Source organism: Neoarthrinium moseri, assembly GCF_022829205.1.
Source record: "Neoarthrinium moseri strain CBS 164.80 chromosome Unknown scaffold12_Wmoseri_CBS_16480, whole genome shotgun sequence".
Taxonomy (NCBI): Eukaryota; Fungi; Ascomycota; class Sordariomycetes; order Amphisphaeriales; family Apiosporaceae; genus Neoarthrinium; species Neoarthrinium moseri.
Window position 1 is genome coordinate 341,838 of NW_026055126.1, and position 24,731 is coordinate 366,568.

The 24,731-nt window shown below is 49.5% G+C and overlaps 10 protein-coding genes across 10 annotated transcripts; 3 read left to right on the plus strand and 7 right to left on the minus strand.

Moving 5' to 3' along the window:
* Positions 1 to 1,517: 1,517 nt before the first annotated feature.
* JN550_004465 (uncharacterized protein) lies at positions 1,518 to 2,294 on the minus strand (the record flags this gene model as incomplete). The annotated part of the gene is made up of 1 exon (XM_049315983.1): positions 1,518 to 2,294. The coding sequence occupies one exon, from the start codon at positions 2,292 to 2,294 to the stop codon at positions 1,518 to 1,520; it is 777 nt and encodes a 258-aa protein (XP_049173537.1).
* Positions 2,295 to 3,120: 826 nt separating this feature from the next.
* JN550_004466 (uncharacterized protein) lies at positions 3,121 to 5,161 on the minus strand (the record flags this gene model as incomplete). The annotated part of the gene is made up of 5 exons (XM_049315984.1): positions 3,121 to 3,597; positions 3,679 to 3,769; positions 3,840 to 4,657; positions 4,711 to 5,051; positions 5,104 to 5,161. 5 exons carry the CDS (start codon positions 5,159 to 5,161, stop codon positions 3,121 to 3,123), a joined length of 1,785 nt encoding a protein of 594 aa, XP_049173538.1.
* A 2,253-nt stretch (positions 5,162 to 7,414) lies between these two features.
* JN550_004467 (uncharacterized protein) lies at positions 7,415 to 8,578 on the plus strand (the record flags this gene model as incomplete). The annotated part of the gene is made up of 3 exons (XM_049315985.1): positions 7,415 to 8,159; positions 8,214 to 8,462; positions 8,571 to 8,578. The coding sequence occupies 3 exons, from the start codon at positions 7,415 to 7,417 to the stop codon at positions 8,576 to 8,578; spliced, it is 1,002 nt and encodes a 333-aa protein (XP_049173539.1).
* A 52-nt stretch (positions 8,579 to 8,630) lies between these two features.
* Positions 8,631 to 9,005, minus strand: JN550_004468 (uncharacterized protein; the record flags this gene model as incomplete). Its single annotated transcript, XM_049315987.1, has 1 exon — positions 8,631 to 9,005. The coding sequence occupies one exon, from the start codon at positions 9,003 to 9,005 to the stop codon at positions 8,631 to 8,633; it is 375 nt and encodes a 124-aa protein (XP_049173540.1).
* A 2,135-nt stretch (positions 9,006 to 11,140) lies between these two features.
* JN550_004469 (uncharacterized protein) lies at positions 11,141 to 12,182 on the plus strand (the record flags this gene model as incomplete). The annotated part of the gene is made up of 5 exons (XM_049315988.1): positions 11,141 to 11,182; positions 11,233 to 11,395; positions 11,454 to 11,556; positions 11,610 to 11,929; positions 11,992 to 12,182. 5 exons carry the CDS (start codon positions 11,141 to 11,143, stop codon positions 12,180 to 12,182), a joined length of 819 nt encoding a protein of 272 aa, XP_049173541.1.
* A 175-nt stretch (positions 12,183 to 12,357) lies between these two features.
* JN550_004470 (uncharacterized protein) lies at positions 12,358 to 14,042 on the minus strand (the record flags this gene model as incomplete). Its single annotated transcript, XM_049315989.1, has 3 exons — positions 12,358 to 12,483; positions 12,533 to 13,674; positions 13,751 to 14,042. The coding sequence occupies 3 exons, from the start codon at positions 14,040 to 14,042 to the stop codon at positions 12,358 to 12,360; spliced, it is 1,560 nt and encodes a 519-aa protein (XP_049173542.1).
* Positions 14,043 to 14,558: 516 nt separating this feature from the next.
* Positions 14,559 to 15,592, minus strand: JN550_004471 (uncharacterized protein; the record flags this gene model as incomplete). Its single annotated transcript, XM_049315990.1, has 2 exons — positions 14,559 to 15,298; positions 15,358 to 15,592. 2 exons carry the CDS (start codon positions 15,590 to 15,592, stop codon positions 14,559 to 14,561), a joined length of 975 nt encoding a protein of 324 aa, XP_049173543.1.
* Positions 15,593 to 16,909: 1,317 nt separating this feature from the next.
* Positions 16,910 to 18,263, minus strand: JN550_004472 (uncharacterized protein; the record flags this gene model as incomplete). Its single annotated transcript, XM_049315991.1, has 3 exons — positions 16,910 to 17,222; positions 17,290 to 17,884; positions 17,939 to 18,263. The coding sequence occupies 3 exons, from the start codon at positions 18,261 to 18,263 to the stop codon at positions 16,910 to 16,912; spliced, it is 1,233 nt and encodes a 410-aa protein (XP_049173544.1).
* Positions 18,264 to 21,281: 3,018 nt separating this feature from the next.
* Positions 21,282 to 22,446, plus strand: JN550_004473 (uncharacterized protein; the record flags this gene model as incomplete). Its single annotated transcript, XM_049315992.1, has 5 exons — positions 21,282 to 21,443; positions 21,495 to 21,677; positions 21,741 to 21,957; positions 22,029 to 22,190; positions 22,271 to 22,446. 5 exons carry the CDS (start codon positions 21,282 to 21,284, stop codon positions 22,444 to 22,446), a joined length of 900 nt encoding a protein of 299 aa, XP_049173545.1.
* Positions 22,447 to 22,620: 174 nt separating this feature from the next.
* Positions 22,621 to 24,204, minus strand: JN550_004474 (uncharacterized protein; the record flags this gene model as incomplete). Its single annotated transcript, XM_049315993.1, has 3 exons — positions 22,621 to 23,000; positions 23,054 to 23,300; positions 23,350 to 24,204. 3 exons carry the CDS (start codon positions 24,202 to 24,204, stop codon positions 22,621 to 22,623), a joined length of 1,482 nt encoding a protein of 493 aa, XP_049173546.1.
* Between the last annotated feature and the right edge of the window lie 527 nt (positions 24,205 to 24,731).

Consider the following 24,731-nt stretch of genomic DNA (forward strand, 5'->3'; position numbering starts at 1 on the left):
CCCAACTGAGACCATGGCCGATCTGTACCTCCAGGTAGGAGAAAGGCGATTCTCCGATGAGCGATGCTTGGATCAATTGCGCAGCTGCACTGGAGAGCGCAATTCATTTGGTCCATCCAACATGCTGGCGCAATGGAGCAGCGTTATTAGGGTAAGGAAAATTGTGCGATCTGCAGGTAAAAGGCAGAATGCCTGGCAACCCATTTCGGACGCTTTGATTGGTCGCATGTAGAAAGCGATTGGGCTGGAATCACTTGCGCTGCAGGACGCAGATTGCCAGTCTCCGAAGGGTCCTCATGCAGGAGAAAGTGCCAACTCATCGTTCGAGCCGTTGGGGGGTTGGAAGACACGGGTGGATGTTCGAGAAACGGCCGGCCAAATGCCTTCATCTCCTGTAGGAATGACTACAGGAAGGCCACATACATTGCCGGTAGGGGCGGGAGTAAGGCTCGACAAACCCAAGCTCTGACGAGAGGAGCGCGGTAAGCGATAGCATATAACTTGAAATTCACATATCTAAGCACCGAGCAGAGAGCCGAGGGAGAGCTGCGATACTACTGATCCAGGTAAGTTACCAACGTAGGGATGGAGAGTCTCCAAACCGCCAGTCATCCAATGCTCCTGTTGTCGCACGGTCCAGCCAATGGGTTGGGAGCACGCGGTGCCAGGCCAATTGGGTGCATCCCCAAGCTAACTTGGCTGGGGTTTAGGTATCCACTGAGACAAAGCGCCCAACAAGGTAATACGTCTTGACACTCGCGGAATATTATACTTCTCGCTCAGTCTATTGACAATGAGTTGTTGAAGAAGAAGCAAATTTCATTTCTTCGTTTTAAACTCGTCGCGAACTCCAGCTTTGTGATCATATCGTCGACTGTCAGTGGCGATAATAGCGGACGTTCAGTGACCATACCTACTTCCTGTTGAAGGAAAAAGAAAAAGAGTCAAGAGGCAAGCCTCTTGTTTATACGCAAAAGGAGATCCAAACTGCATCACAACCAAATCCAGAAATCTTTACAACACACTAGATCTTTAAAAGATGCTTGTTTAGAATAAATTACATGCTATCGAACGTCAACGGAAAGCATAGAGATCAAATACATGCTAGGTTCAATAAGTTGTCTAAAGCAGTACAGAAAAAGACTTGGTGATCACCACATCGCGAATTCGGCAGTTGGTGATCCGTGTGATAGACTCTTGTGAGTGAATGACTCTCATAAAATCCAAAGTATTACTGACATGCTATGCAAGTGCAAGCGTTGTTTTCTTGTTTTCCATTCTGTGAAGAGGCTGGCGAAGTCTCGCCTTTCTAACCTTGGAAGAGAGGGCAGCTGGGATAAATGCTGCGGTAAAATCACCGCGACGACGTCGTGGACGGGAAATGCATACCTGTCACTGTTTCTATGGTGATACAAGAAAACCATGCTCCCTTGGATGGACATGATACAAGTTATTTAATAGAGGTTCGTGAATCTTGTTGCCTTCTTGGTTGCTAATAACATCCTCGAATCAGCATGCTAAGCCGGATGAGCGACTTCCAGCGCTGGAGCACTCTTCACAAGCAGACTCTGAACGACCTCAAGCGCGCTCAACTCAACGCCAAAGTCGGATTGTCCATCAAAGCTGCCAGTGGTCCATTTTTGGCCGCAAGTCTCGGCAAAAGTCTGATTACCGGTATATCGTGCGAGCCGAGCTGCAACCTGGAAAAACCCACCATTGGTGACAGAGTTCTTATAGGTGTAACCATTGGCATCTTTGCGATACTGCCATTTAAGTCCTCCGTTGCAAGTGAAACTATCGGAATTCCAACGGCTGACAAAGAGGTTGAAGGCATTCGTACCTATGGCCTGCCACGAGTTGAGGCAGCCGCCATCCGGAGATGCCTCGCAAGCCAAGGAAGGAAAGTCATATTCCATGGCCGTCAACGCATTGTACACCCAGTATGCCTGGTCGTCATTGGCTTCCCAGTTGAACTGTGCCGTTGGAACGAAGTCATATTTAGGACCAACATTCTCAGAAAGTGCAGATAACAGATCAGACTGATACGTTGTATCGTTCGTATACACCATATAGTCGAGCAGACCATTCCATCCGTTGCCGGACAGCCACCAGAACCATGGCTGAGGCTGATTGAAATCCCCTGCTGTTGAACTTGGGTTGTGATAAAAATACAGCCCCTTGGCGATCTGTGCAGCAGCTTGCTTGACGGAAGCCTCGTCGTTGACACTCAGATCCAGACCAGCAGCAGCGGAGAATATCGACGCAGCCGCGACGACACAGGAGGGCCTGACCATGTTCAAGATGGAGCAGACAGCCGGTAGAAAAACCAGACGCAATGTTGCCGGAGGACTATTCCAAAGACAGTGAGGAGGTGCCAAAGCATATTAAAGTTTTTGTCGTCCTGCCGTGCCTCGTTCGTAAAGGCCAACTCGACGGCGCAGGGGAATCAGCTCAACGCTGACCTTGCGTCTTGCCTCCACCAGGATTCTGCATCATGTAGGGGGGGTACAAGCTAGCAAATGAGAATCTGCAAGCAATCTTCCTATTCCTGGTGGTGTCAGCATACCCAATCGTCAAGTGAACCGAGGACGCCACAGGGGTCGGTGGGGTTGGATTTTCTGCAAGTCCACCAATCAGCCCAAACCTAGTAAAGTCTAGCCCCAACGACTCGTGATAGCGCTCCGGGGCCTAAAATAAGCCTAGTTAGAGGCATTCGCTTGTTCCTGAAACACTCTCAGCGGTATGATGTCAGATTCTCGTATTTCATGGCAGCCTTCAAGGGGCGGAACACACAAAAATGTAAGACCTGCCAAAACCGTAACCGGACCTAAAGATGGCATAATATCTCGACCCGGGCGCCTCGTAATGAGGAATGGCGGTAGGAATGATACGTGCTTACGGATTGGAGGCGCTTTTCATGCAGCCTTACATCAGAGATGCGATTTTTCGCATCTTATTTATATAGTGGAGGTTTCATTTCTTTGTCGAAGATTGTTTGGGATATATCTGCTCACTTTATAGCTGCGGCCTATAAGACCTCCTTTCATAAAATATGACATTTTTTTTACTCTGATTAAAACAAATTCCCATGAATTCGTCCTTGTCATTCAAAGTCGTATATTACGCATGCCCCCAGCCTAACTCTTTGATGAAAATGTCTGCCGCCTTTTCTCCAATCAAGAGGGCTGTACTCATCGTATTAGCCGAAACATTTTCCGGAGCAATGCTCATATCAGCGACCTTTAACCCTTTGATGCCATAAACACTTAGACTGCTATCAACGACCCCCTTTTCTTCTATTGGTCCCATCTTGCACGTGCCCATTGGATGGTATGCCGTGTTTACGTTCTCTCTGACCCACTGCTCGTTGGCCAATTCGTCGTCGGGTGAGTACTGGATTTTCCCATCTGCTACTGCCAGGCCCTTGGCAAAGAGAGGTTCTGGGGAGATCGGCCCAAGCTGGAATTTCATCTTCATTGCCACTTCACGTTGTTTCTTGTACAGCCAGGCAAGCGTTTGTACGTCTGCCCCGTCCTCGTCTGAGAGGAAACCTGTTTTGAAGTCTAGTGAATCTCCCATTTCAGGGCCGGTGATATGCTCAGACGTTTCGGGTTAATCTTCTGCGCTGCGGGATTGCTCGAGCTCTATGTGAATCAAGCAGAGGGATAATTGACGTACCACATGTCCTCTAGATCGAGGATACGGACTATAACACCCTATTGTGAAATACTGATGCCCTTTTGGGTACGCAGTAGGGTCACCAAGAACACTGCAAACAGTGTCAGCCCCTACACATATTTTCCTACGGAACGGGGCCAAGACAGAGGGCCTATACTCACCCTGCCACCAGAACTAATGATCCAAGTGGTTTGTTCGGGACGTTTGCAAAGGATTGGTCCCACACTTTCCGGAGCTGGGGCTTGAAGCCAGCTACATCTTCTTGGCTTGGTCGAATCTTAGAGGAGGCGTCTACCCCGTTCCAGCTCAAGATGTTGGCATTAGTTGCGAGTAGTTCGGTAGTATTTAATGCTCCGTTGATGACACTGTCTACGGATTGCGCAGGGGTTAAAGTCGAATTGTACGTGCCCAGGACCATGTGGTGGTCCTGATAACCATTGCCGACTCCAGGTAAATCTGCTGTAACCGGGATTTCAGCTTGTGTCAAGATATCACTACCGCCAATGCCTGATCGTTCAAGGATTTGTGGCGTGCCTAGTGTTCCCGCCGAAACCACGACCAATCGTCTGCTTTTGATTGTCGTTCTTAACGAACTGGAAGTAGTTGAGCCGAAAACCGGGTTGGCACGAAATTCGACACCGGAAGCTCGTTTGGTGTCATCTATGAGGATTTTTGTTACCTGGGACTGGACGAGAACGATCAAGTTTTTTGTAACTCCACTCTGGAGACGAGGATGTAGGTAGGTAAGAGCGGTGTTTTGCCGCTCGCCCGTCTCTGCCGACACGTAACGATGTGCAGCAGAGACGGCGTTGTTCGACACGAGATCTTGCAAGTCCTCTACTTGAGGTAACCCGCTCTGCTCAACTGCAGATACGAAATCGTCCTTGAGTAGAGGACAGCTATATCGGCCGTCAGAAACAGCAGTGGGACCGTCATATCCGTGAGTATCACCGCGTGTTTGGGCGTTGAAATTCTCAAACTATAAGCGCGAATCAGAAATCGTGAGTGTCTCAGTGCGTCGCTATAACTTACCTTTTTCAAAAAAGGAATGAGCTCGTCGGTGGACCATCCTTTCGTTGCCCATGCATCGTAGTCAGTCTGCTGGGCACGTGCATATATGGCGCCGTTCACTGACGAGCCACCCCCCAAAACACTGCCAGCGGCTACCACGATAGACCTGTCTGCCACGTTTTCCTCCCTGACGGACACATACATCAGACTCGTGTTTCTCTGGGCAAAGTTTGCTCGGTATAGAGCCGGATGAACGATGGTAGGTGCGCGATAGTTGCCCGATCCGCCCTCAATCACAAGTATCGTAGACTGAGGCTCTGTATCAGCAAGTCTGGCCGCGACTATCAGGCCGGCAGTGCCTCCTATGGGGAATTCTCAGTTCAGGACGAGTTGTAATACTGATATGGCACGTACCTCCGACAATGATAACATCCACCTCTTCTAGGCCTGTCGGAAGCTCGGAAGTAATCATTCTTGGTAATAGATGAGCACTGTCAATCCCACCATGAGCATTTATTTAATTAGAAGAATAAATACGAAACGGGGAAGAGCTGAACCCACACCTGAGCCAGAGGCCGTTCTTGTCGTGGAGCCAGGCAACCACCTGACGCAAGGGGTAATGAGGGGTAGTAAGACGGAACCTCATATAGCAGGTATGTTGGCGACTAAATGCAGCTCTGGCTACAGCACAGTATGCGTGGTGCTACACAAAGTAAAAATCCGATAAATAGCGAGACGAAAGATGAAATATCTCTTCTGCGACGTAAGTGGGAACATAATGGACTAGCAGCATATATTCTGTGACTCCGCTCGCAATACTTCCATTAATCGTGTTTACCCTTTAACCGACGCACCGCAGTAGGAGGATGCAACGACTCTGGATGACTCGTCGTACGTACTGGCAACCCACCGACCAATCACTGTTCATTGTTGCGTATAATTAGTCTTTCTTACTCGATAAATATAATCATGTCATAATCAGAAAAAGAAAAACCCCTGAAACCATTCTAACAACTATAGCTATGGGGCAATTCATGGTTCGGTTAGATGGTCCAACATTACTTAACATACGTAGTTCGTGATAATCTCAGATCACAATTGATTAGAACATGTTTTCTTCTCTTCTCTTTCTTCTCCAGCGACAATACATACTACTCGTACTTCGATGACGAGCGTTCTATCGATACTATTTACTAAGCTTGGTGCCAAGGATAGGCGATTGATGTGTGATGATGGATGAATGGTAGACTTCGGCGGAAGGATACTGAGCAACAATGGCTTACCTCATGGGAAGGTATTACTCACGTACGAAGACTTACTTGTAGGAGGGCGTGGAAACTTTCTGAAGCAAACACCACTATGGATCACTAGGTCAGGCAGGAAGAGCGACCATTCATCATATCGATTATCTTCTTTGTTTACTATTTGAACTGAGCTTTCTTGATTGACAGATAATACTATTAGCCTTTGATTTCTTCTCCACTGACTACGTGTCCAGTCGCGCGTTCTACACATTAGCCAAGACAGTTGGCCGAGATAATCAATTACAGCCATATGGTTCAGGTAAAGTCTGTTGGCGACTACATTCTCTAACACAAGCATCCGCCAGCTGATGAGATTCCAAAAAGACCATCCAACCATGAAGTGGAGTTGTGTTCTGAGGCGGAGGTGGAGTTTTCTTTGCTAGCGACAGCATAGTGCTGGATAGGCCGGCGTTGTTACATAATACGATACACACAACTTCCGATGTGGTGTAGTGGCTAACATTTGACGCTCTCATTAACTTGAACCGTCAAGCCCGGGGTTCGATTCCCCGCATCGGAGTATATAAATCAGCAATGTTCTCCTTTTTGCTCCGACTCACGAGTGTTTTCTGGAGCGACGGGCCACGCCAACCTGGAAACGTTTGAAGGTTCTGTGAAGATGCTAGGGCACAACGAACGGCTCAATGACTCCACAGTCCCCCTACTCCACCCACCTCAAATGATTTGTCCAATCAGACAGGTTTCTCAGCACAATCACTTGCGGAAAGGAAGGAGAAAAAATAATCTCTATGGACCAGTAAGTCCATAAAAAATAAGCTTGTCCTCGGCCAGGCTCGAACTGGCGACCTTCAGATATCCTGAACTTGAATCAAGTCATATTAATAGCATATGAGACTGACGCTCTAACCAACTGAGCCACGAAGACTGATACATGCTACACTTTGCTCTTATTGGAAACCGCCTGTCTTCGTGCCAACGGTGGCATTGTTGGTGACTGGAGACAGCCGCGTCGTGATGTTATGTATAGGTAACTCGTAAGCCATTTAGCAAGCTCTGAATTCATGAGCGAACTAGATGTGGATTAATACAGTCTTGCGAAATGAGCTATACTCTCAGGTCGGGACCGTAATGACAGTACCGACTCTTCGGGTCCGGCCCACTCACAGCAGTGACTTTACAACAATAACTGAAAAAGAGAATCGTCAATGGACTGCGAAGCTCAATTTAGGTGATTTGACTTATTGGCGACTTTTCGTCATGATGTCCGGTGACGGGTGACGACCCTTGTTTCCTGCACCTATCTAAAACTTGCAGCCAACATCCCCAGGCTAATAGCTTGGCAACCCAGTACTCGACACCCGAGACCAACAAACTCAACCAGGCCGACAGACAGGATGGAGGCATTTCTTGTTCATTCTTCACCTATGTAGGCACATTGCTTTTGGGCCATCTCTGGTAGAATGAACGACCCAATCTCAGAGTTTGGCCTATCTTGCCCTAATGGCGGCACTTTCTACATCTGTGAAGCCAGCGCCCGGCGGTTTATCGGCTGCTGCGATGAAGATCCATGCTCTGGTGGCTTGGGACTTTGTAATAGCGGCTCTCTTCACGCTGCGAGCTTCGACGCAGACAGTTACAATTCCATACCTCCTGAAAGCTGCTTTAGCTCAGGACTATGGTATACCTGCGCCAATGCTAGTCCACCCTTCCTGGGCTGTTGCCTGAGCAATCCATGCAACGGCGGTTGCCCTGAGAGTGACCTTACAGCTGCGAGACTGGCTGACGACTCAAGCAAAGCCGCGCCGTTTCTGACGTCTAGCAGTCGTACTTCCTCTACCAAATCTACTAAGGGGACCACTGCGACAACTTCGAAAGACAGTACCACCGCATCGACGCAAAGGTCACAAACAACAAAAACACTGGGCACAACTACAAGCACTGTGGAGAGCACATATACCCACACATTCACTGGATCCACCTTTGTCACGGTCACGGTGAGCGCGTCGACTGATCAATTGAGCGCTGTCCAGTCGACTTCTCCGGGGGCAATAGCAGGAGGCGTGATTGGGGGCTTGGTATTCATCGCTGCAGTCTTCGTGCTCATCTGGCTGTTGTGGAGGAGACGGCGGAAGAACCGTGAACACCAGGCGCTTGCCCAGACAGAGCGGCCTGAATCCCCCAAGGAACTCTTCAGCCCTTATCATGGTAAGACAGCGTTCACATGCGACATTGCTTTTCAATAGCTAAAAAGAACTATAGACAAGTTCGCCAGTCCGGCGATGACGAGTGGCGCAACTGCACAACAAATGCCATCCGTAGTATACGAAGCCGATTCTATAATTGGGAGTCCTAGCCCTCCGGCCTCAGCGCAGTGGTCTCGAAACGCCCGAGATAGTCGTCACGTATCATATCTATCGGTCGGTACTGTAGATGTGCCTCACGGAACAGATCAGAACATAGATACAATAGCTGAGCTAGAGGGGAGCGAAGGGCATTATCGAGGTTTAGGTATCAGATAATGAACCCTTTGGCGAATGTACCCCCCAAACAGAAGGCTATTCAATCCCTTTTCGAATACTTAGTCGTAATCTAATTACTAATATTAATCTTGAATAGATTTCTAATGTATGGTTTATAGTTGTCGATTCAAATATCAATCAATCCGCCCGCGTTGGTCTAAGCGAATGTCGGAATAATGTTGTTCGAGGTGACAATTGTATCCACTTTAGTCACATAATCCAGGTCTTTGTCTGTTTCGAGGTCGTCCTGGATCCATGCAGTTTGAACCATCCTCTGTACGCCCTCCAAACTTCGCGAGCGGAATTTGGCAAGGGACTTTTCGATGAGGTCGAGCACAATTATTCTTTGCTGATCGGTCCGTGCCTCTAGACCGATAATGAGGATCGGGAGGGCAGCATAACAATCTAGTTGCTCGGCCAGTATGGAGAAGCCTGTGTCAGCTAGCACTCTGGTTGTATCTGATTGTCCGGAAAAGTTCTTTGATGCTCGCTCGAGATACAGCAAAGTCGCAATCTGATACAGTTTTTCCATTTGAGTGCCTGGTACTAACGTTGGATCGTCTTGGCTTTCATTAGTATCCACAAGTTGCTGTACTTTCCGTACGCGAGTTTCGAGGGATTCAATGCGTTGTGCGTACTCTTTGCTATGGTAACAAGGATCGGTGGGTCGTTTTACTGTCTTCATTACTTCGAAAAGAAGCCTGAGTATCGAATGAGAGCATTCACCAACGCTTGCAGTCTACTGAAAGTCAGTGTGGGCATGACGCATTGAAAATTCGCTCCTTACCGTCTGATTCAGCTTACAGACAGCTGGGTTATCGGATTTGTCTATGTTCCGGGTAGAAGGAAACTTTGCTTGCGGCACTAATCTCTTTCTCCAGTGTTTCAAGCTGAACTGACCAACAGCTACATGATAGTCTACCCAATCTAAGACCTGGATCAGTTCAGGTGAGGATCTTTCTCGTAAGTTGGTGGCATCCATTATGTGCTTCGATCCACAAATGTACCAAAGCCACTGAACGGACGTATCACGAAACTCTTGGATCTAGATTCCAATTAGTAACCTGAGCGGCCCTAGAACTATGAGGCAGTGCCTACCTCACAGGAAGAAAGAACCATGCCAGCAGCTACATGTTGTACAGCTTCATGAGCATCAAGGCCGTTGGCGCTCGATGACCAGAGACCCTGAAGTGCAGCTATCTTCAGTTTGGTTGATTCAAGGTGCGAGCCATATCGGTGTAAACAAGAGTAAGCAAGTGTGGATTGAAGAAGAGCTCGGGACGAAGGGGACCCGTCCGAAAGGGCTATACAGAGCAAGAGGCCTTGGAAACGTTTACGATCCGGTTCAAAAACGCTCAAGCTAAGAGAAGCCTTCGATTTGACTTGTGACAAGAATTAGAAATGCAGCCGACTAAATTGAAGCAATGGTAAGGGTGCTGCAACAACGCACAGTAATCAAGCAGATAGGCATCTTTTTTGCTGAGATCGATAGGTCTCCACCCCAATGAGGGATACAAGGTCGCAGATGAGGGCAGTGAACGATATGTATAATAATCTTCTAAACCGTATCAGCTCTAGCTACAATATGGAGATTCAATTGGACTTATGGCATACCGGCCCCATCGTAGGAGTGAGAAAGGTGGTGGTGTAGACGAATGTCAGCAAAGCCGGCATTTATCAACCGGATGTTGGCCCCTGTTTTTGGAGCACGTAGTATGGGATGGCTTCTCAGAGCCCTCTTCTTGTCTGTTGCTTTGGGCCAGGACAAGCGAAGGCCGTAACGGCAATCTCTACCTGAATCGGAGCACCGTGCACACTGCGGATACCTTCTGTCGCAGCGAACCCGACGGTCTATTTCAGCTTCGCATTAGCCAGCCATGAATACGAGATGAGGAGACTTGCAGTATTTCTGGGGTGCGCACCTTTGCAAGCCCAGCAAGAGCCAGAGACCATCTTCGCTTAGCTTATATTGATTCGCGACGCAAGGCAAACGGTGCTAGACGAGACGCTGGAAGAGAAGGTACTTCCCGAAGAATCCAAGTGAGACCAGGGGGTTTGCGTCTCGCGAAAAGATACCAAGTTTCCCCTTTGAGGCAGAAAATGATACTTCAATACCCTGTGCGGTGTAGGACGCTGTAAAATACGGTTGGTAAGACGCCCATCTTCCAGAATGGCTTACTAAACAGAGATGGATCTCAGACCGAGTTGACCCACCGCGCCATTGCCTGATTGGGAAGCCAGTCAACTTTTTGCGAGCGCCCTGGTTCATGTTGCTGACGAAATGACTACATACAACGCTATGCCGATTGCGGATAAGAAAGATATTTGACCATCCCCATTTCGGACTGTGAGCAACTTTGCGCGAGCGTTGCTTGTGGAGCTTCTGACGATGCCGTTAATGCGAAGAAGAAGAAAAGGCTCCGTCGGCGTGGAGTTGCGTCAGTTGGACTATCGGGCTGATGGCATTAGAAATCAATCGAAATTCTGTAGCGAAGAGAGCAGGCACCTGGATTTCCGCAGAAATGGGTATATAAAGAGCAAGATATCGCAAATAAACATGCCTCATTCAGATTAAGAGCTGCACCTGTCTCAAACATCAGGAGTGAACTGAAGCATACATAATTTGCTAATCCTATCCAAATCCTCCGCATACCCATCATTACAGCTATGTCTACATACGTTATTTCAGGCGTTGCCCGCGGCATTGGTGTAAGCCTCACTATCTTCAAGATCATGCATCCCGGCTAACCTACTACTAGTTCGAGTTCGTACGCCAGCTGTCTGCTAATCCAGCCAACACCGTATTCGGGCTCGTTCGCGACAAAGGAGCAGCAGACAAGAAATATCAAGCTGAGGGGCTCAGCCGCAAGAATATTCACATCTTGCAGGCGGATGTCACCGACTACGATGCTCTGAAGGCAAGTTAAGCACCTGTGATCATCAGATGGGTATTGGTGGCTGATGATCCAACCACAGAAAGCATCCGAGTACGTTTCCGGCGTCACCGGGGGAAAATTGGATTACATTATCGCAAACCACGGTGCAGTATCCGACTTATCTGCTTTCGATAATTTAAGCAACCTGTGAGATCAGGCTTTCAATGTTTTGGAATCAAAATCCTGACTTCAAGCGCCAGTGCCAAAGATCCGGTTAGCTTAGAGCAAGACTTGATGGAAAGTATCAAGATCAACGTTCTGGGCACGATCAGCATGTTTAATCTGTTCATGCCCCTTGTGTTGAAAGGGAATGGGAAGAAAGCGATAGCAATCAGCACAGGCATGGCTGATGTTGATCTTGTTGCCAAGTACGACGTGCAAGTCAGCCCAACCTACGCCATCAGCAAAGCAGCGCTCAACATGGCCGTGGCAAAACTCAGTGCGGTGTTACGGGAACAGGGAATCCTCCTCATGACTATTTCTCCAGGCTTCGTTGACACCGGGAACTACAACCGCTCACGTGAGTCAGGCCAAATTCGGCGTGCGAAAACTTAGGGACGGCCGTAGCTAACCACTTGGCAGTGACACCAGAGCAGCAGAAAAGCGTGGAGGGAATGGTGAAAGGCTTCGCAAGATATGCACCTCACTTCAAAGGCGCAATCACTCCTGAAGAGTCCGTCCGCTTAACGTTGTCTGTACTCGAGAGGTCTAGCATCGAGGCCGGAGATGCAGGCTCTTGGGTCTCTCACTATGGAAACAAGCAATGGCTCTGATCTATAGAACCTGTCTTAGGCTATCCTATTCTAATCTATCACTACTCTTGAGGGTTGAGTGTTATGAGATGTACGGAGACCGCCGGGAAAACTCTTGTAGGCTGCACAGAGGTGTTGACAGCCAAGAAATCTAGCATTAAGATAATAACACTCTCGTTAAACGTGCGAGGTTTACTCAGATGAAAAGGCGTGACCCGCGGTACTTGGTCGTCTGCTCATAAACAGCAGAGCTTGCTAAAGGACTGCGCTCAGGAAATCCCTTGAACGAAACGGCATATGTCGCGACGGAGTGGGCCACGAGCTACGACAAATTAGCACTTGGTATGTTGAGGTAGGGCTTATGGACTTACCTTTGCATTCGCCTCCCATGCTGTGAGATTGAGATTGCTAACATCGTCGCAGAGTTGGTGGTAGCAGGGGTCAAACCAGTCGCCTGCCTTGCCACCAAATTTCTCTTGCTCCTCCTTGGTCTTAACGCCCTCGGCACCGGTGGCAATACCACCAGCAGGAATACCAGCCCTGATGAAACCATCATAGTCACTGCGACCATCAAATGGAATGAAGGTATAGTTGAGGCCCTGAGACCTGTACCAGTCGACATACAGATCCCTGAGCTGCTGCGATCCGACGGGATTCACGTCATTCGTAGCATTGTAGATCTGGTACGCGAAATTCGGACTTGCAAGCATGTCATAGTCCATGAAGAGTCGAATCTTGAGGTTTTCTTCAGGCGAAAGGGCGGCTGCGTAGTAGTCCGACCCAAGAAGTCCTTCTTCTTCGCCAGACCACCACGCGAAGCGGACGCAGTTGTTTACAGCGAACTTGGTGAGCTGGGTTGCGATCTCGAGCACAGTCAGGCTACCGGAGCCATCATCGTTGATGCCAGGCCCTTCGGTTACACTGTCGCTGTGGCCGCCCAGCATGACACAGTTCTCCGGGTCGCCATTTACCGTTTGAGCAATGATATTGTCGGTGATGGTTGTGGTCACGTCCGCATCCATGTAGGCTATGGCATCAACACGCTTGCCGCTCTTCAGGTCCTTGAGAAAAGGAGCGGCATCTTCGTCAGAAAGCCCAAAGGTGGCGACATGATCCGGCGTCGGGGTTGACAAGGTGCCATGCACCGGTCCTTCCTCATTGTTGTAGATCACAGCCGCCACAGCACCGGCTTTCCCGGCATTTTCGGACTTGGTTCCGAAGGGGCAAGTGCCCCTTTGGATGAAGGCAATATTGCCAGCGACCTCGGTCGGAAAGTCGGAGACATTACATCCACTATTGTGAACGAATATGAGATCTCCATGAACGGGCTGCTTGTCCTTCGTTGGGGGCGTCAAAGACATTGGCGAGGCCGATTCTGGCACCTTATCTCCCAGCACCAGTCGCGATTCAGACACTCTACCAGTAACGGCCGGGAAGGACTGATTCGACAGAGTATAGTAGTCACCCAGTTCAGCAAGACTGGAGTAGATGTACGAGAGCGTGCCCAGATGCCCTGGCAATCTTGTCAGTCCCGATTCGACATTGGCTATGGGTGGCGTGAGTTAATCACAGCTTGGGCGCATATGTACCTTCACTTCCGATAACTCGAGTCGGGTGGTTGTATTCATCCTCTCCCAGCTTGGCAATCTTGTACAGATCCTTGGCGCGGGCAAGAAGGTTGTCACTCTTGATGCTGTGCTGGAGCGCCTCAGTGCTGACCAGTGGCTTGGACGTCTTGTGGTGGTTGATGCCGGCGTCGGCGCCAACACCTAGCGGCACCTGGTCAGCCCGGCCGGCTACCTGATTCTGGACTGCAGACGCCTGAGAGGCGGCGAGAAGCACCAGGCTCCCCGCCACCTGTAATGTTTCGTATCCCACCATGTTGGCTCTGGTGTGTATGAGAGAAGTGTGGTTGTGAAATGGGTGGCTGGTCCGATAAATCGCATCCGAGACACCTCCAATGCGTCATGTGGTCATTTGTTGACATGATCCGCTAAAGAAGCCCCGTTGTACCGCTGGGCATGGCGCCTGACCTGTTCAAGGCAAGTGTGTGATAAGCGACGCAGGTACCACCGGCTGATGCCGTTATTATCCCCTCAGCGTTTCTCAACACAGGATGTACTGGGCAAAAACATTGGATCTCACAACTATGGACAGTACAGCCTCAGTTGTCGTGCTGCTTTCATGTTGCGACCCGGTATCAATTATTGAACATGCCCGTTGGCTATGAGTAAGACGATCGCACTACAGCGAGAGAGCCCAAGCACGAATGGCCCCATAACAATAAGCGTGGAGTCGAATGTCAAATGTCCTTTCGAAATAGCTCAGGTACTTTTATAAAAATTGCCAATATATAATGCATTCGAGCCTGTGAGTCTAATCGCCCAATCATTTAACCTAGGTACTTCTTCCAGAAATGCTTCGCCGCCTGCCAATTGATCGCTTTGAGAGCAGCGCCACGCTTTCAGCGTAGTCGCTAGTACCGTTATCGGGATCGGCGTCTACCGCGTTGGCGGAGCCGCAGACAGACCCAGCGTCATAAGCGCCGTCGGGGCCGTCGACTCCTGCGAACTCGGTCTTGCTCGTTGCCTTCAACATATTCTGAGCTGCCTCAGGAAGCCAGCCGTTGATGAAGTCGCCGTGGGTGCAGTACGATGAGCCGCATGCTAGCTCCAAAGGCGGGGCGCCCTCCCATCCACCAGGCAAGGCTTTACGCAGGTCGTAGCGGATCGAGAAGCGCAGCTGCGGCATCCTCTTCATACCCTCTGGACACCGGTTGGCTGGACGGAATGTCGAGTTCCAATTCTGTGTTCCAGAATAGGCTGATTCAAGCGTCTGCTCATTGACGCAGTCGTGGAACAGCAAGAGAGTCTGCAGGTGAGTGCTGCAAGTCTTCAAAGGGAAGGCGGCAGCGTCCTTCTCAGGTTGGTCAGAATCTCCCTCGCAGAACCACGAGATTCCCGCAAGGTCTTCCACATCTGCCTGAGAGCTTGCAGCAGCATTGCCAGCGACCGCCTTGAAGTTCTGTGGGATGGGAACCTCAGCAGCGTTAATCGAGACATAGTAAGCGCTAAATCGAAACAGCGGGACTGGCGTCTTTACGCCATTATCTCCAGTATAAACAAGTGTAGGAACCCCTACGGAGAAATCGTTAGTTAATTGGCTACCTAAGGTAGACACCCTCAGAGTCACGCACAGTAGATGGAGTAGTCGTTGGGATTTTGAGCAGTGGAGCAGCCGGCTTGGAGCTCTGCTGAAGTCGTGGTATTGATGGTCACTGCATCAGAACCAAAAAAGGAGTGCATATGACTCTTGTCATACTGGCGGGGGAATACGATGGGGTCAATGTTCTTCAGCATGAACTGATCAGCCGTTGTGACTGTATAAGCGGTTACTGCGCTAGCGCAAAGAAGTAGAAGAGAAGACCACATCCTAATGCCTGACTTCACGAACAACTCAAAATAAATATTGAAATAATGAACGGAACCAGCCTAGGGCCAAAGGAAACTAATCCTCGAAGCGAAACAAGAAGTGAACCTCGTGACCAAAAGAGCGCCCTGAAAGTGATGTCCCTCGTACGCAAAGCACGCTGGGAACCTATCCATATTTAACACAATCATTGTTCGTTCTCTGAACGATGTCATAAACTGACTTGCTGCCTACTAAATTAACATGTCCATTCCCAATGCACCGCCCCTTTATCAATCGGACGCCAACGCCGGTTGAGTTGTGTCGTTTATATGGCCAAGAACCCAATGGGCGAGGATCCGTTTCAGCTTTCGGGCCAAAACCGCAACAGGGTTGGTGGGGAGAACACTGAAGCCCCTGCCATCTCTCCATCCCGGTCCAACCCCAGCGCCTTAGCGCCTCTTCACAGGGCTCCCGTAGCAGCCGCAATGCACTGGTGCATGTGGAGGACATTAATCAAATAGAGGGTTCCCACACCCCTACGACCGAATTTACAGCCGCATTGGATGAGGGTCCACAATACCAGAGTGGGAGGCGATTCCAACCTTGGAAGGCCTATAACACAGAGCTAGGTTGCTTATCCAGTGTGTGAAGTATATGGTGGAACGTTGCTGTGTCATATCCATCCACTGATACCCTAGATAAGCGACGGCCGAATGAACTCAAAGGGGAAGTGAGGGCGGCTGTTGGAAGAACGACCGTGATGAACATCAGGCATAGATGACTGATTCAGTGTACTTGTAGATACAATTCATGCTGAACCAGATGCGCAGCAAATCGCCTTCGAATTTCTCGGCCGTTGCGGTTTCAATCTGCTGATGGAGAAGTCAAAGCCGAGCTCCGTCCCAATGAAGGTGTGGCCGTGTAGACTGCCGGAGGGCTACGCGGAGAGACTAGAGAGCGCCGGTACTAAAACACCAGCGAGCTAAGTGACTTATGGGACTGAACTTAGCCTAAACTTTCGGTCAGTTAAAGGTCTCCGAGGACAAGCCGTAGCGGACAGTATGGGCTTGCACGAGAAGTTGGTTGCACCAAGATGAGCCGGTATATTCCGTTTCACTCATACCTTGCAGACCACTAATGATTCTGATCAATCGTATAAACACCTAGACTAGGCCTGTAAGCTTTTTCAGCCTTGTCCTGCTAATTATATACATGACTATAGGTATTCCATGAACAGATGATCGCCTCTGATTTCATTCCTGACTCCGGTTGCTGGCCAATTCTTCACGCCAAGCAGGGTCGAGATAAAAGTGTCGATAGATCAGAGATCAAGATACTTATGCGTCCACTTCTCTCACTTCCCAATCGAACATCTCGTTGCTCGGTGCTGCGCCCTGGTCCTTCAGCTTTGCCGGTACATCCCAGCCAGCACCGGGAACGCGGTACTCGAACTTCTTTCCAGGTGCCGGTGTCCTCCCATCCTCAAGCGGGTAAGGGAATGGCAGGTACTCAGGCAGAAGGCCGCACTGAATAAGGGCGGTGGTCTGATCCCAAGAAATATGCTCGTGGTAGAGGCGATCACCTCGAATGTTGACAATAGAGGTAAAGGGAAGACGCAACTTCTTTCCCGTAGGTGGAACTCCAGGAAGTCTGGAATATGACGTTAGCGAAATGGCTCAACCCGAACAACCCGTATATGCGTTTCGGAAGTACTTACAGCCAGTCAACCTTCGCATTGTGTGTCATGCAGAATACGAATTCATCCACAATTCTGTCCACACCAATGGTTCGACTCACGAGCTCTAGCTCGGTATCTTCCGGGTTGCTGAAGATGAAATGGTGGCGGTAAAAGGTCGTCAACCTCTCACGACCCACGCCGCCAGTTATGGTAGGAATGTGGTTGACGTAGGGCTCGTCGACCATGGTTGCCATGGTGTTCTCCACCGATCTGTTCTCGAACTCATAGTACGTGTGCTCGTCCCAGATCTTCTCCAGGTCGAAGTTGGGTCCGCCTAGGTGCTTCTTGACGAACGTAACACCGCGGGTGTGAGCTACGGACGCTGCCGAGTACAGGAAATCAGTGGCACCCGGAAGAATAAAAGAAGCCGACACGACATTGGGGTACGCGTATATAGTCGTATTTTCCCGCGATACGTCTGCTCCCTTACCCGCGATGTGAACAAGTTCTGGCTTGAAAGATAAGTCCCACTCGGTGGAGAACGAGGTAGCTGCCACGATCCTGGATGAGGACTTATAGGCAGTTTGCAACTTGGAAACAAAACCAGCCGGGTACTCTGAAGGGTTGCCATAGACTGTGGTCTCCATTAGTTACCAACTCCAGTCTTGGGATGAAGGCTCTGACTGACCAATGAGAGCGAACTTGTCTTTTGTATCACAAGACTCCAGATTGGCAAGGGCATCAGCTGCCTTCTCGAGTGCGGAATCGATGGCCCATTCGGCTTGAATATCCTTTTGGTACGTGATCCTCGCGACGGCATAGCCTTCCTCAGCCCACTTCTTCTGCGGTAAAGGATCTATCGTGTCCGAGGACTCGGCGCTTGGGACTCCGGCATCGACTATAACGATACCAGGGCCATGGCCTCTTCTTGACAGCGGTGGCTGCAGAAAAGCATTGGATGCTATTCCAACAACCTTGGCCGAGGGAAGGGGAGGAGCGGGGGGAGGAGCCATTTCTGCAAGCTTCCGGTGTTTTGACCTCGTGGATCTCTGATAAACCCCGTCTCACACGTCTTTAAGCCGACCTAGAGACTCTGTTCTGCACTCCTTCTGTCGTATAAATCTCAGGATTGTGGTCGCGGTGATAGGCCAGTTTCTTTGGTCTCGCGAGCTACTATGGGAGTCACAATGTTCTCAGTCAGTCGTAACGGGCTCCTGGTGTTCTCTTGCCTTGCACACAGAAGATATAAATAACGGCCAGATCTGCATTCACTCCGTGTCTTGGATCGTACGTCGTGGGGTCAGCAGTATGGAAAAGGTGGGGAAGCTCGATAAGCAGAGATGGGTGAGATCCGACCCGATGGTGCGGTTCCCGACGCTCGGCAGTGGGCGCCCAGTGGGTCACTACGGCCACAGAGTCCCAACGAGACCCTTGAGTGCTCTCTGTCGCGGCAAAAAAAAACAGCACTTCTCCATGGACGCAAGGCACGAGTCAGCCAAGACTTATTCATGGTCACTTGCGTGCTTGAGTCGGTCGCCCTTTGCCGACAGTTTTCCTCCTAGGCAAACCCATTACCATTACGGCATTACGGATTTATGGTCTTACGGCGCTGAATCACTTCTGGTTGCGACGTCGATTCGACTCCCGAGCCTCTTGACGGTTGCATGATGGCCGCCATTGACTATATCGTCGGGCCATGGAAATGACGAGCCCCGGCGGAATTACGGGTTTACTCCTAGGTCATTTGTCCATGAACATGATTCCATTCCATCGCTATAGACCCCAAGCATTCATCAGCTCAGCAACCGCAGTCTCAATGGAGAATAGTTTCGACCCCTGGAATTCGATCCCTAAGAATGGCGGCTCCGTGGTCTCCGACTCTGTAAGGGGCAGGGGCCCCTTTGCCCCGCGATCCACTAACTAGCAGGTGGCTCACGACTCGAGTCACGTAACGCCTGCTCCATCAGAGCACGATTCTGATCAACACTAAATCAAGTCGTCTCCGAACACTTCAGGAATTGCACGCAGTCCCCCGCGTCACTGATGGTCTCGCCGGCGGGTGACCCGGCAATTGCACCATATTGGTCTATCAAACACCACCAAGTGGACTTCGCCGAGCGAGAATATGATACATTTAGGGCTTTGTAGATCGACGTATTCGTCAGCAGAAGCGAGCGGCCCTTCGGGCATGATAATCTGGCGAAGATGTACGGTGAGTATAGCTGCTGGATCTTACCACCGCCATTGCCTACGCATGCGAAGACCAAGAATGCTACCATTTGAATCCTACCATTCGAGTTGAAGTTTGCCTAGAGTACGATGCTTGATGATCTTTACTGCACAGTTCCTCCAAGGCTTTTCCCAGTTATCCATGAGCAGTTCACGATGGCAGTTGACATTTCGTCTTGCAATAGACCTACTTAAGCACAGATAAGTGCCATTTAGCTGGCGTTTATCCCAACTGGGTAGATCTCTCTCCCAATTTTACCAATATATGATCCATCAGAGCCACTTCGAAATCGGCCGCCTCATCTTGGTATCCGGAATATGTGACGCTGGAAATTGGATACTGAGCCAAGGCTGAGAGAGCGTCACGGATGAGACTACCCAAGTGCATGCCTCGGTCATGGGCTGCACAGGCAAGCTTGCCTGCATAACGCTTCCAACTGCTGCCGGAAGGAGTCAGCTATTGGTAGCGCCTTTCCAAGAGATACATCACATCTACGAGTTGGGTGTCTGGCCTATGAAACACAGGGAAACTATAATTTCCGGATGATTTGTCGACACGCTGTCGTTCCTGCCTCGATATTCACAGATAGCATCTTAGAGTTGGATTTAGATGATCATCACATGTAGTTGTCGAAGACAACAGTTCGGACAATCTGCTTCGGTGGGCAATTTGTTTTTGCGATCATTTTCACGAACTCTGTTCTCCGGCGGATCATTCAAGTCTGTCAGACCGTGCTGTAGGAGCATCAGGGGCTAGTCATAGAGTATGAGTTTGGTGGATTCCTTGGCCCCAGATCATGCCGATGCCTTTACGACGAAGCGATACAAGATGCTCGACGTATCGAAGACGGTGGCCAGCACGAAGCAAAGTTAATTGAGAAGAAGCAAGAAATCTAGTGAACCTGGATGTGAATGACAATGAAACTTCACAGACTTGCACCGGCCCAGGCTTATCGGAGTGGAAGCCATTCGCTGAGATAGCTGATCGTGGATAGTCCGGTCCGCGTTCCCCACTTCCCCATACCCAGCAAGCTGCCAGTCGGGGCAAGTTTCTCACCAATTTGCCTACATCGGTCATGTTCGGAGGATGGACATGCACTGCTAACCAGTGCAAGGATCCAAGTGAGAAACCTGGTCAGATGGCCAGTGATTACTTCTAGCTCAGGCAGACTTAGAATATATCCATGATTCGACCAATCTTCTTCCCCAGACCACCCAGAACGTGTTTGATAGTGCGCGCGATAGCAATGTATTTACCCAGTTGTACTCTAAAATACTCTGAAAACAAGCAGACAGAGTCCTAAAGGTATTGTCTCTTTATAAGATGGGTGCTTGTATTGTGTGGGCCAAGTCATATATCAGTCACCACGATTGAGTAATTATCCTGCCGAAGGTCGTGGAGGTAGAACTAGTTGTTCGGAGAGATTTTCTCATAAAGTTTGTGTTGGAATGGCGACATGAAACTGGATGCCAGAGTACGCATTACATGCCTCACATATACATGTTTCTAGGTAGGGGGAATTATCAAATGTGAGACATTTTTTGCATGAGTAAGCAATGTGTTTAGGAGCCAGAGTGTCGGAGGTATTGAGCCGTTGGCCCAGGATAACCCACCCTCAGGATCCACAGGTTGACCTAGGCGGAGGTGGTCCGCCTTCGGCCCGGGCTCCGACCGAAGTAATCTCATGTTTATTCGGGGACATGCAATGATTACTTCCACAATACTCCTTCACAGTACCACTTTCCGAGGCTCGGATCGGTTTGATTATTTCCTGTCAGTATCGTAGCCACGAAACTTGACCATGTCGAATCAAATATCGTCCCCTGTTGTGGACGCGTCCGGGAAGACAAGACTACGTGACTCTTTGGAGCGTGCGAAGCGAGGTGATGGGCCCAGTATAGGACAGTGGCTTGAATTCCCAGGTTATACACTGGCTAGAACAGTTGGGCCGTTGGGCCAAGACGTGAGTTGTCTTTCTCACTCGGTGGTGTGGGAAATTTGACAGAAATGACAGTGGGTTCTTATCGACTGTGAGCATGGCAATATCGACGATAATGACATGTATCTGCAAGTTGGGGCAATCGCCTCGTCAGGGTGCTCCCCAATTGTCAGGATACCGAGCAGCGAGCCGTGGATGATGAAACGGGTGTTGGACGCCGGCGCGCATGCGATCATGGTTCCCATGTGCGAAACAAAGGTGCGTGATCATACTTCTTCCCAGCTTAGGGTGCGAGCAAGGCAGCTAAGAATATGCGAACAGGAGCAAGCGGAAGCGATAGTCCGGGCGTGCAAATATCCCTCAAACACGTGGACAAAGGGAATTCGGGGAGCGGGTGCTATGTTTGCATCCGCAAACTTCAACCAGAATGGACGGGAATATTTGTTGAGTGCTAATGATAATGTGATGATATGTGTTCAGATAGAATCACGCAAAGCAGTTGAGAATGTGGAGGAAATCGCAAATGTGGACGGGATTGGTATGACTCCCCGAGCTATAGGAAACCCTGCGTGTATCGTGTGTCCTTTTCCGCTGACACTCATTCCTTAGATATGCTTTTCATCGGCCCGAACGATCTGGCCTCCTCAATGGGTTATGTTGCCTTTGATCACTCTTCGATACCAGAAGTCCAAGAAGCTTCAAAGCGAATCCTCAAGGCGACGCTTGATGCTGGAAAATATGCCGGACACTTTGCTTTGAATGCTGAAGCGGGTATGCTATTTGTTTTGTCCCGAATAATTATGTTGCCTTTCGTTTTGTATATAATTACTGACTTGATTTCAACTATTCAGCCGCAAAACGATATGAACAAGGTTTTCATTTCGTTAATTGTGGCGCTGACATTGTTGCCTTGACCGCATGGATGTCAAATGAAATGTCTACATTGAAGGCTTTGATACAGAGCAAAAACGAGGCTGAGCCAAAGTCAGAAAATGCTGGGATCGAAACTCAACAGGGCTATAATTGAAGTCTGCCACAGTGTCTGTAGTGGGGAGTTATTCAGTCAAGGAAGGAGGCGCAGTCTGTGGCAATGGATTTATTGCCGTTTCGAAATTATCAGTTCCTAGATACGCCTCGCCAAACCCCTCTATTCTAACTGAAGCCGAACAGTTCGTTACTAACCCTTCTTCTACATATGTTGTTAGTAGAGATACCTAAAGTGCTTGGTATCCTCGAGGATATGCTGTGGCATCTTGCCAGCCAGTGCAGCAGTCTGCTCCACAGTTCCATTCGTGACTTCGAAGGGTACCTTATCTTCAGCATCCAATTTCTTATTAAGGGATTTCAAATACGTGCGCAGAAGGAAGGCGCAACCCACCGCAAAGGTGAAAATTGCTAACTCAGCACCAAAGCTCTTCACATAGTAGGGCCCGTATTTGGATGGCCAGATGTAGGAACCAGGAATACTTCCAATGTTACCCATTGCATTGACTATACCAATGGCAGCGGCTTTCTTCGCTGCCGGTCGAACGATAGTATTAGAGATCCAAGCAAGCATTACGAAGCCGCAGGCGTAGCCAGCTGAGGATTATCAGTAATTGTTATTAGGAATCAGAAAGCGAGTCTAGACTCACTTGTCATCATAAACATGGCAAAATATCGCGGAGCCGTCGCTGTTGTGGTCATAGATATAATATACCCAACAACGCAGATCACTGCCGGTGTCGTATAATGCCAAAACCGTTCCCCAGTCTTATCTGCATGCCAAGCATTAGGCAACGAGAAAACCATTGCCCATATCCAAGGCGGTGCGGTGAGAAGCAAAGTCTTTGTGGTGTCATATCCTAGAGCCTGCGTGATTGTTGGGAAGAAATAACTAAACTGCTTCTGAATTAGCCAGAGCACGGGTATTGTTGAGATGTACACTCACGCTGAGCGCCATGATAGTTGCGTGATAGGTAATACCAAGAAGCCAGACCTTGGGATCCATGACAGCCAACTTCAAACCGTGAAGAGCGCTTTCATTCTCTACTGCCTCAGCAACACCAGCGTCAAGGGTCAACCGCTTGACAGCTATCTCTTTCTCATGGTTCGAGAGCCAGCTGGTCCCTGCGGGATAGTCTGGCAAGATGAAGACAGCGCCGGCACCACACGCTATAGTTTTCACGCCCTCGATGATGAACAGCCACCTCCAAGCACGAAGACCCGACTTGCCTTCCATATCGGAAAGAATGCCCGCGGCGATGAGACCTCCGAATGCTTGGGCTGCGAGATTCCCCATATTCAGTAGAGTTACTCGTACTTGCATCTCTCTTCTAGTGTACCATCGCGATAGAAGGTAAATGCTTCCAGGGAAGAGAGACGCCTCAACACAGCCCAGGAAGAACCGGCAAAGAATCGCTCCAGTGGCGTTATGGACAGCACCGGTCGCAGCTGAGATAATGCCCCAGACTACCACACTTGCGCAAAGGTACCAGCTCGGCCGCGATAATTTACTCAGGATCATGTTTGAAGGTACCTGCATAGCCACATACCCGACCAGAAGGATTGAGATACAAGTCTGGTATTGTACATCGGTAAGGTGGAGGTCTTCTTCAAGTCCTTTCAGTCGAGCATTGGCGAAATTGTTCCGGTCAATGAAATTGAGAATGAATAGCACAACCATGACCGGGAAGATTCGCAAGTCAATCTTTCGTACCAAGGCAGTCTCCTCTTTCGGATCCCATGTCTCCACCCCGGCATCGGTCGGCGAGGTTGCTGATCCAGTCGGCTCTTTCGGTAACATCGTATATTGTTCGATCAATGCGAGTAAATAGCAATGAGCAAGAATAAGGACAAGTCAAAGAAGCAGTTGCACTCCGACAAGCTTGGAAGCAACTTACTGGGCAATGCTGATCCGTGACATAATCATCATACAACCCAAGGTTGATATTGCAGTCTTCAAATCAACTGCATCGTATGATGAATACCAATAAAAGCCATCCATTTCGCCTGGGGTGCTGAGTGAGCCAGGACAATCTTATCAGTAGGAGGTGTGGTTCCGATACAACGCAAGCAGGGTTCGTACCTCATCCGCATGGTCCTTCAGTCCTCCACCGACCCCACAGTAGGAACATGACTACCGAAGTATAGACAGGACGAGTGTCTGCCCGTGGTCCGTTTTGTGGGGTAGTAAGCTGGCATAACGAATTGGAGCGTCTGTACTTTAGCCCAATCTAGAGCACTGAAACGTTCTCTCTCAGTGGAATAATTTGGTAAATTTCAGTTTTGCTAGGACTAGCCATCGAACCAGCATTGGTTCATTTTCCTCCC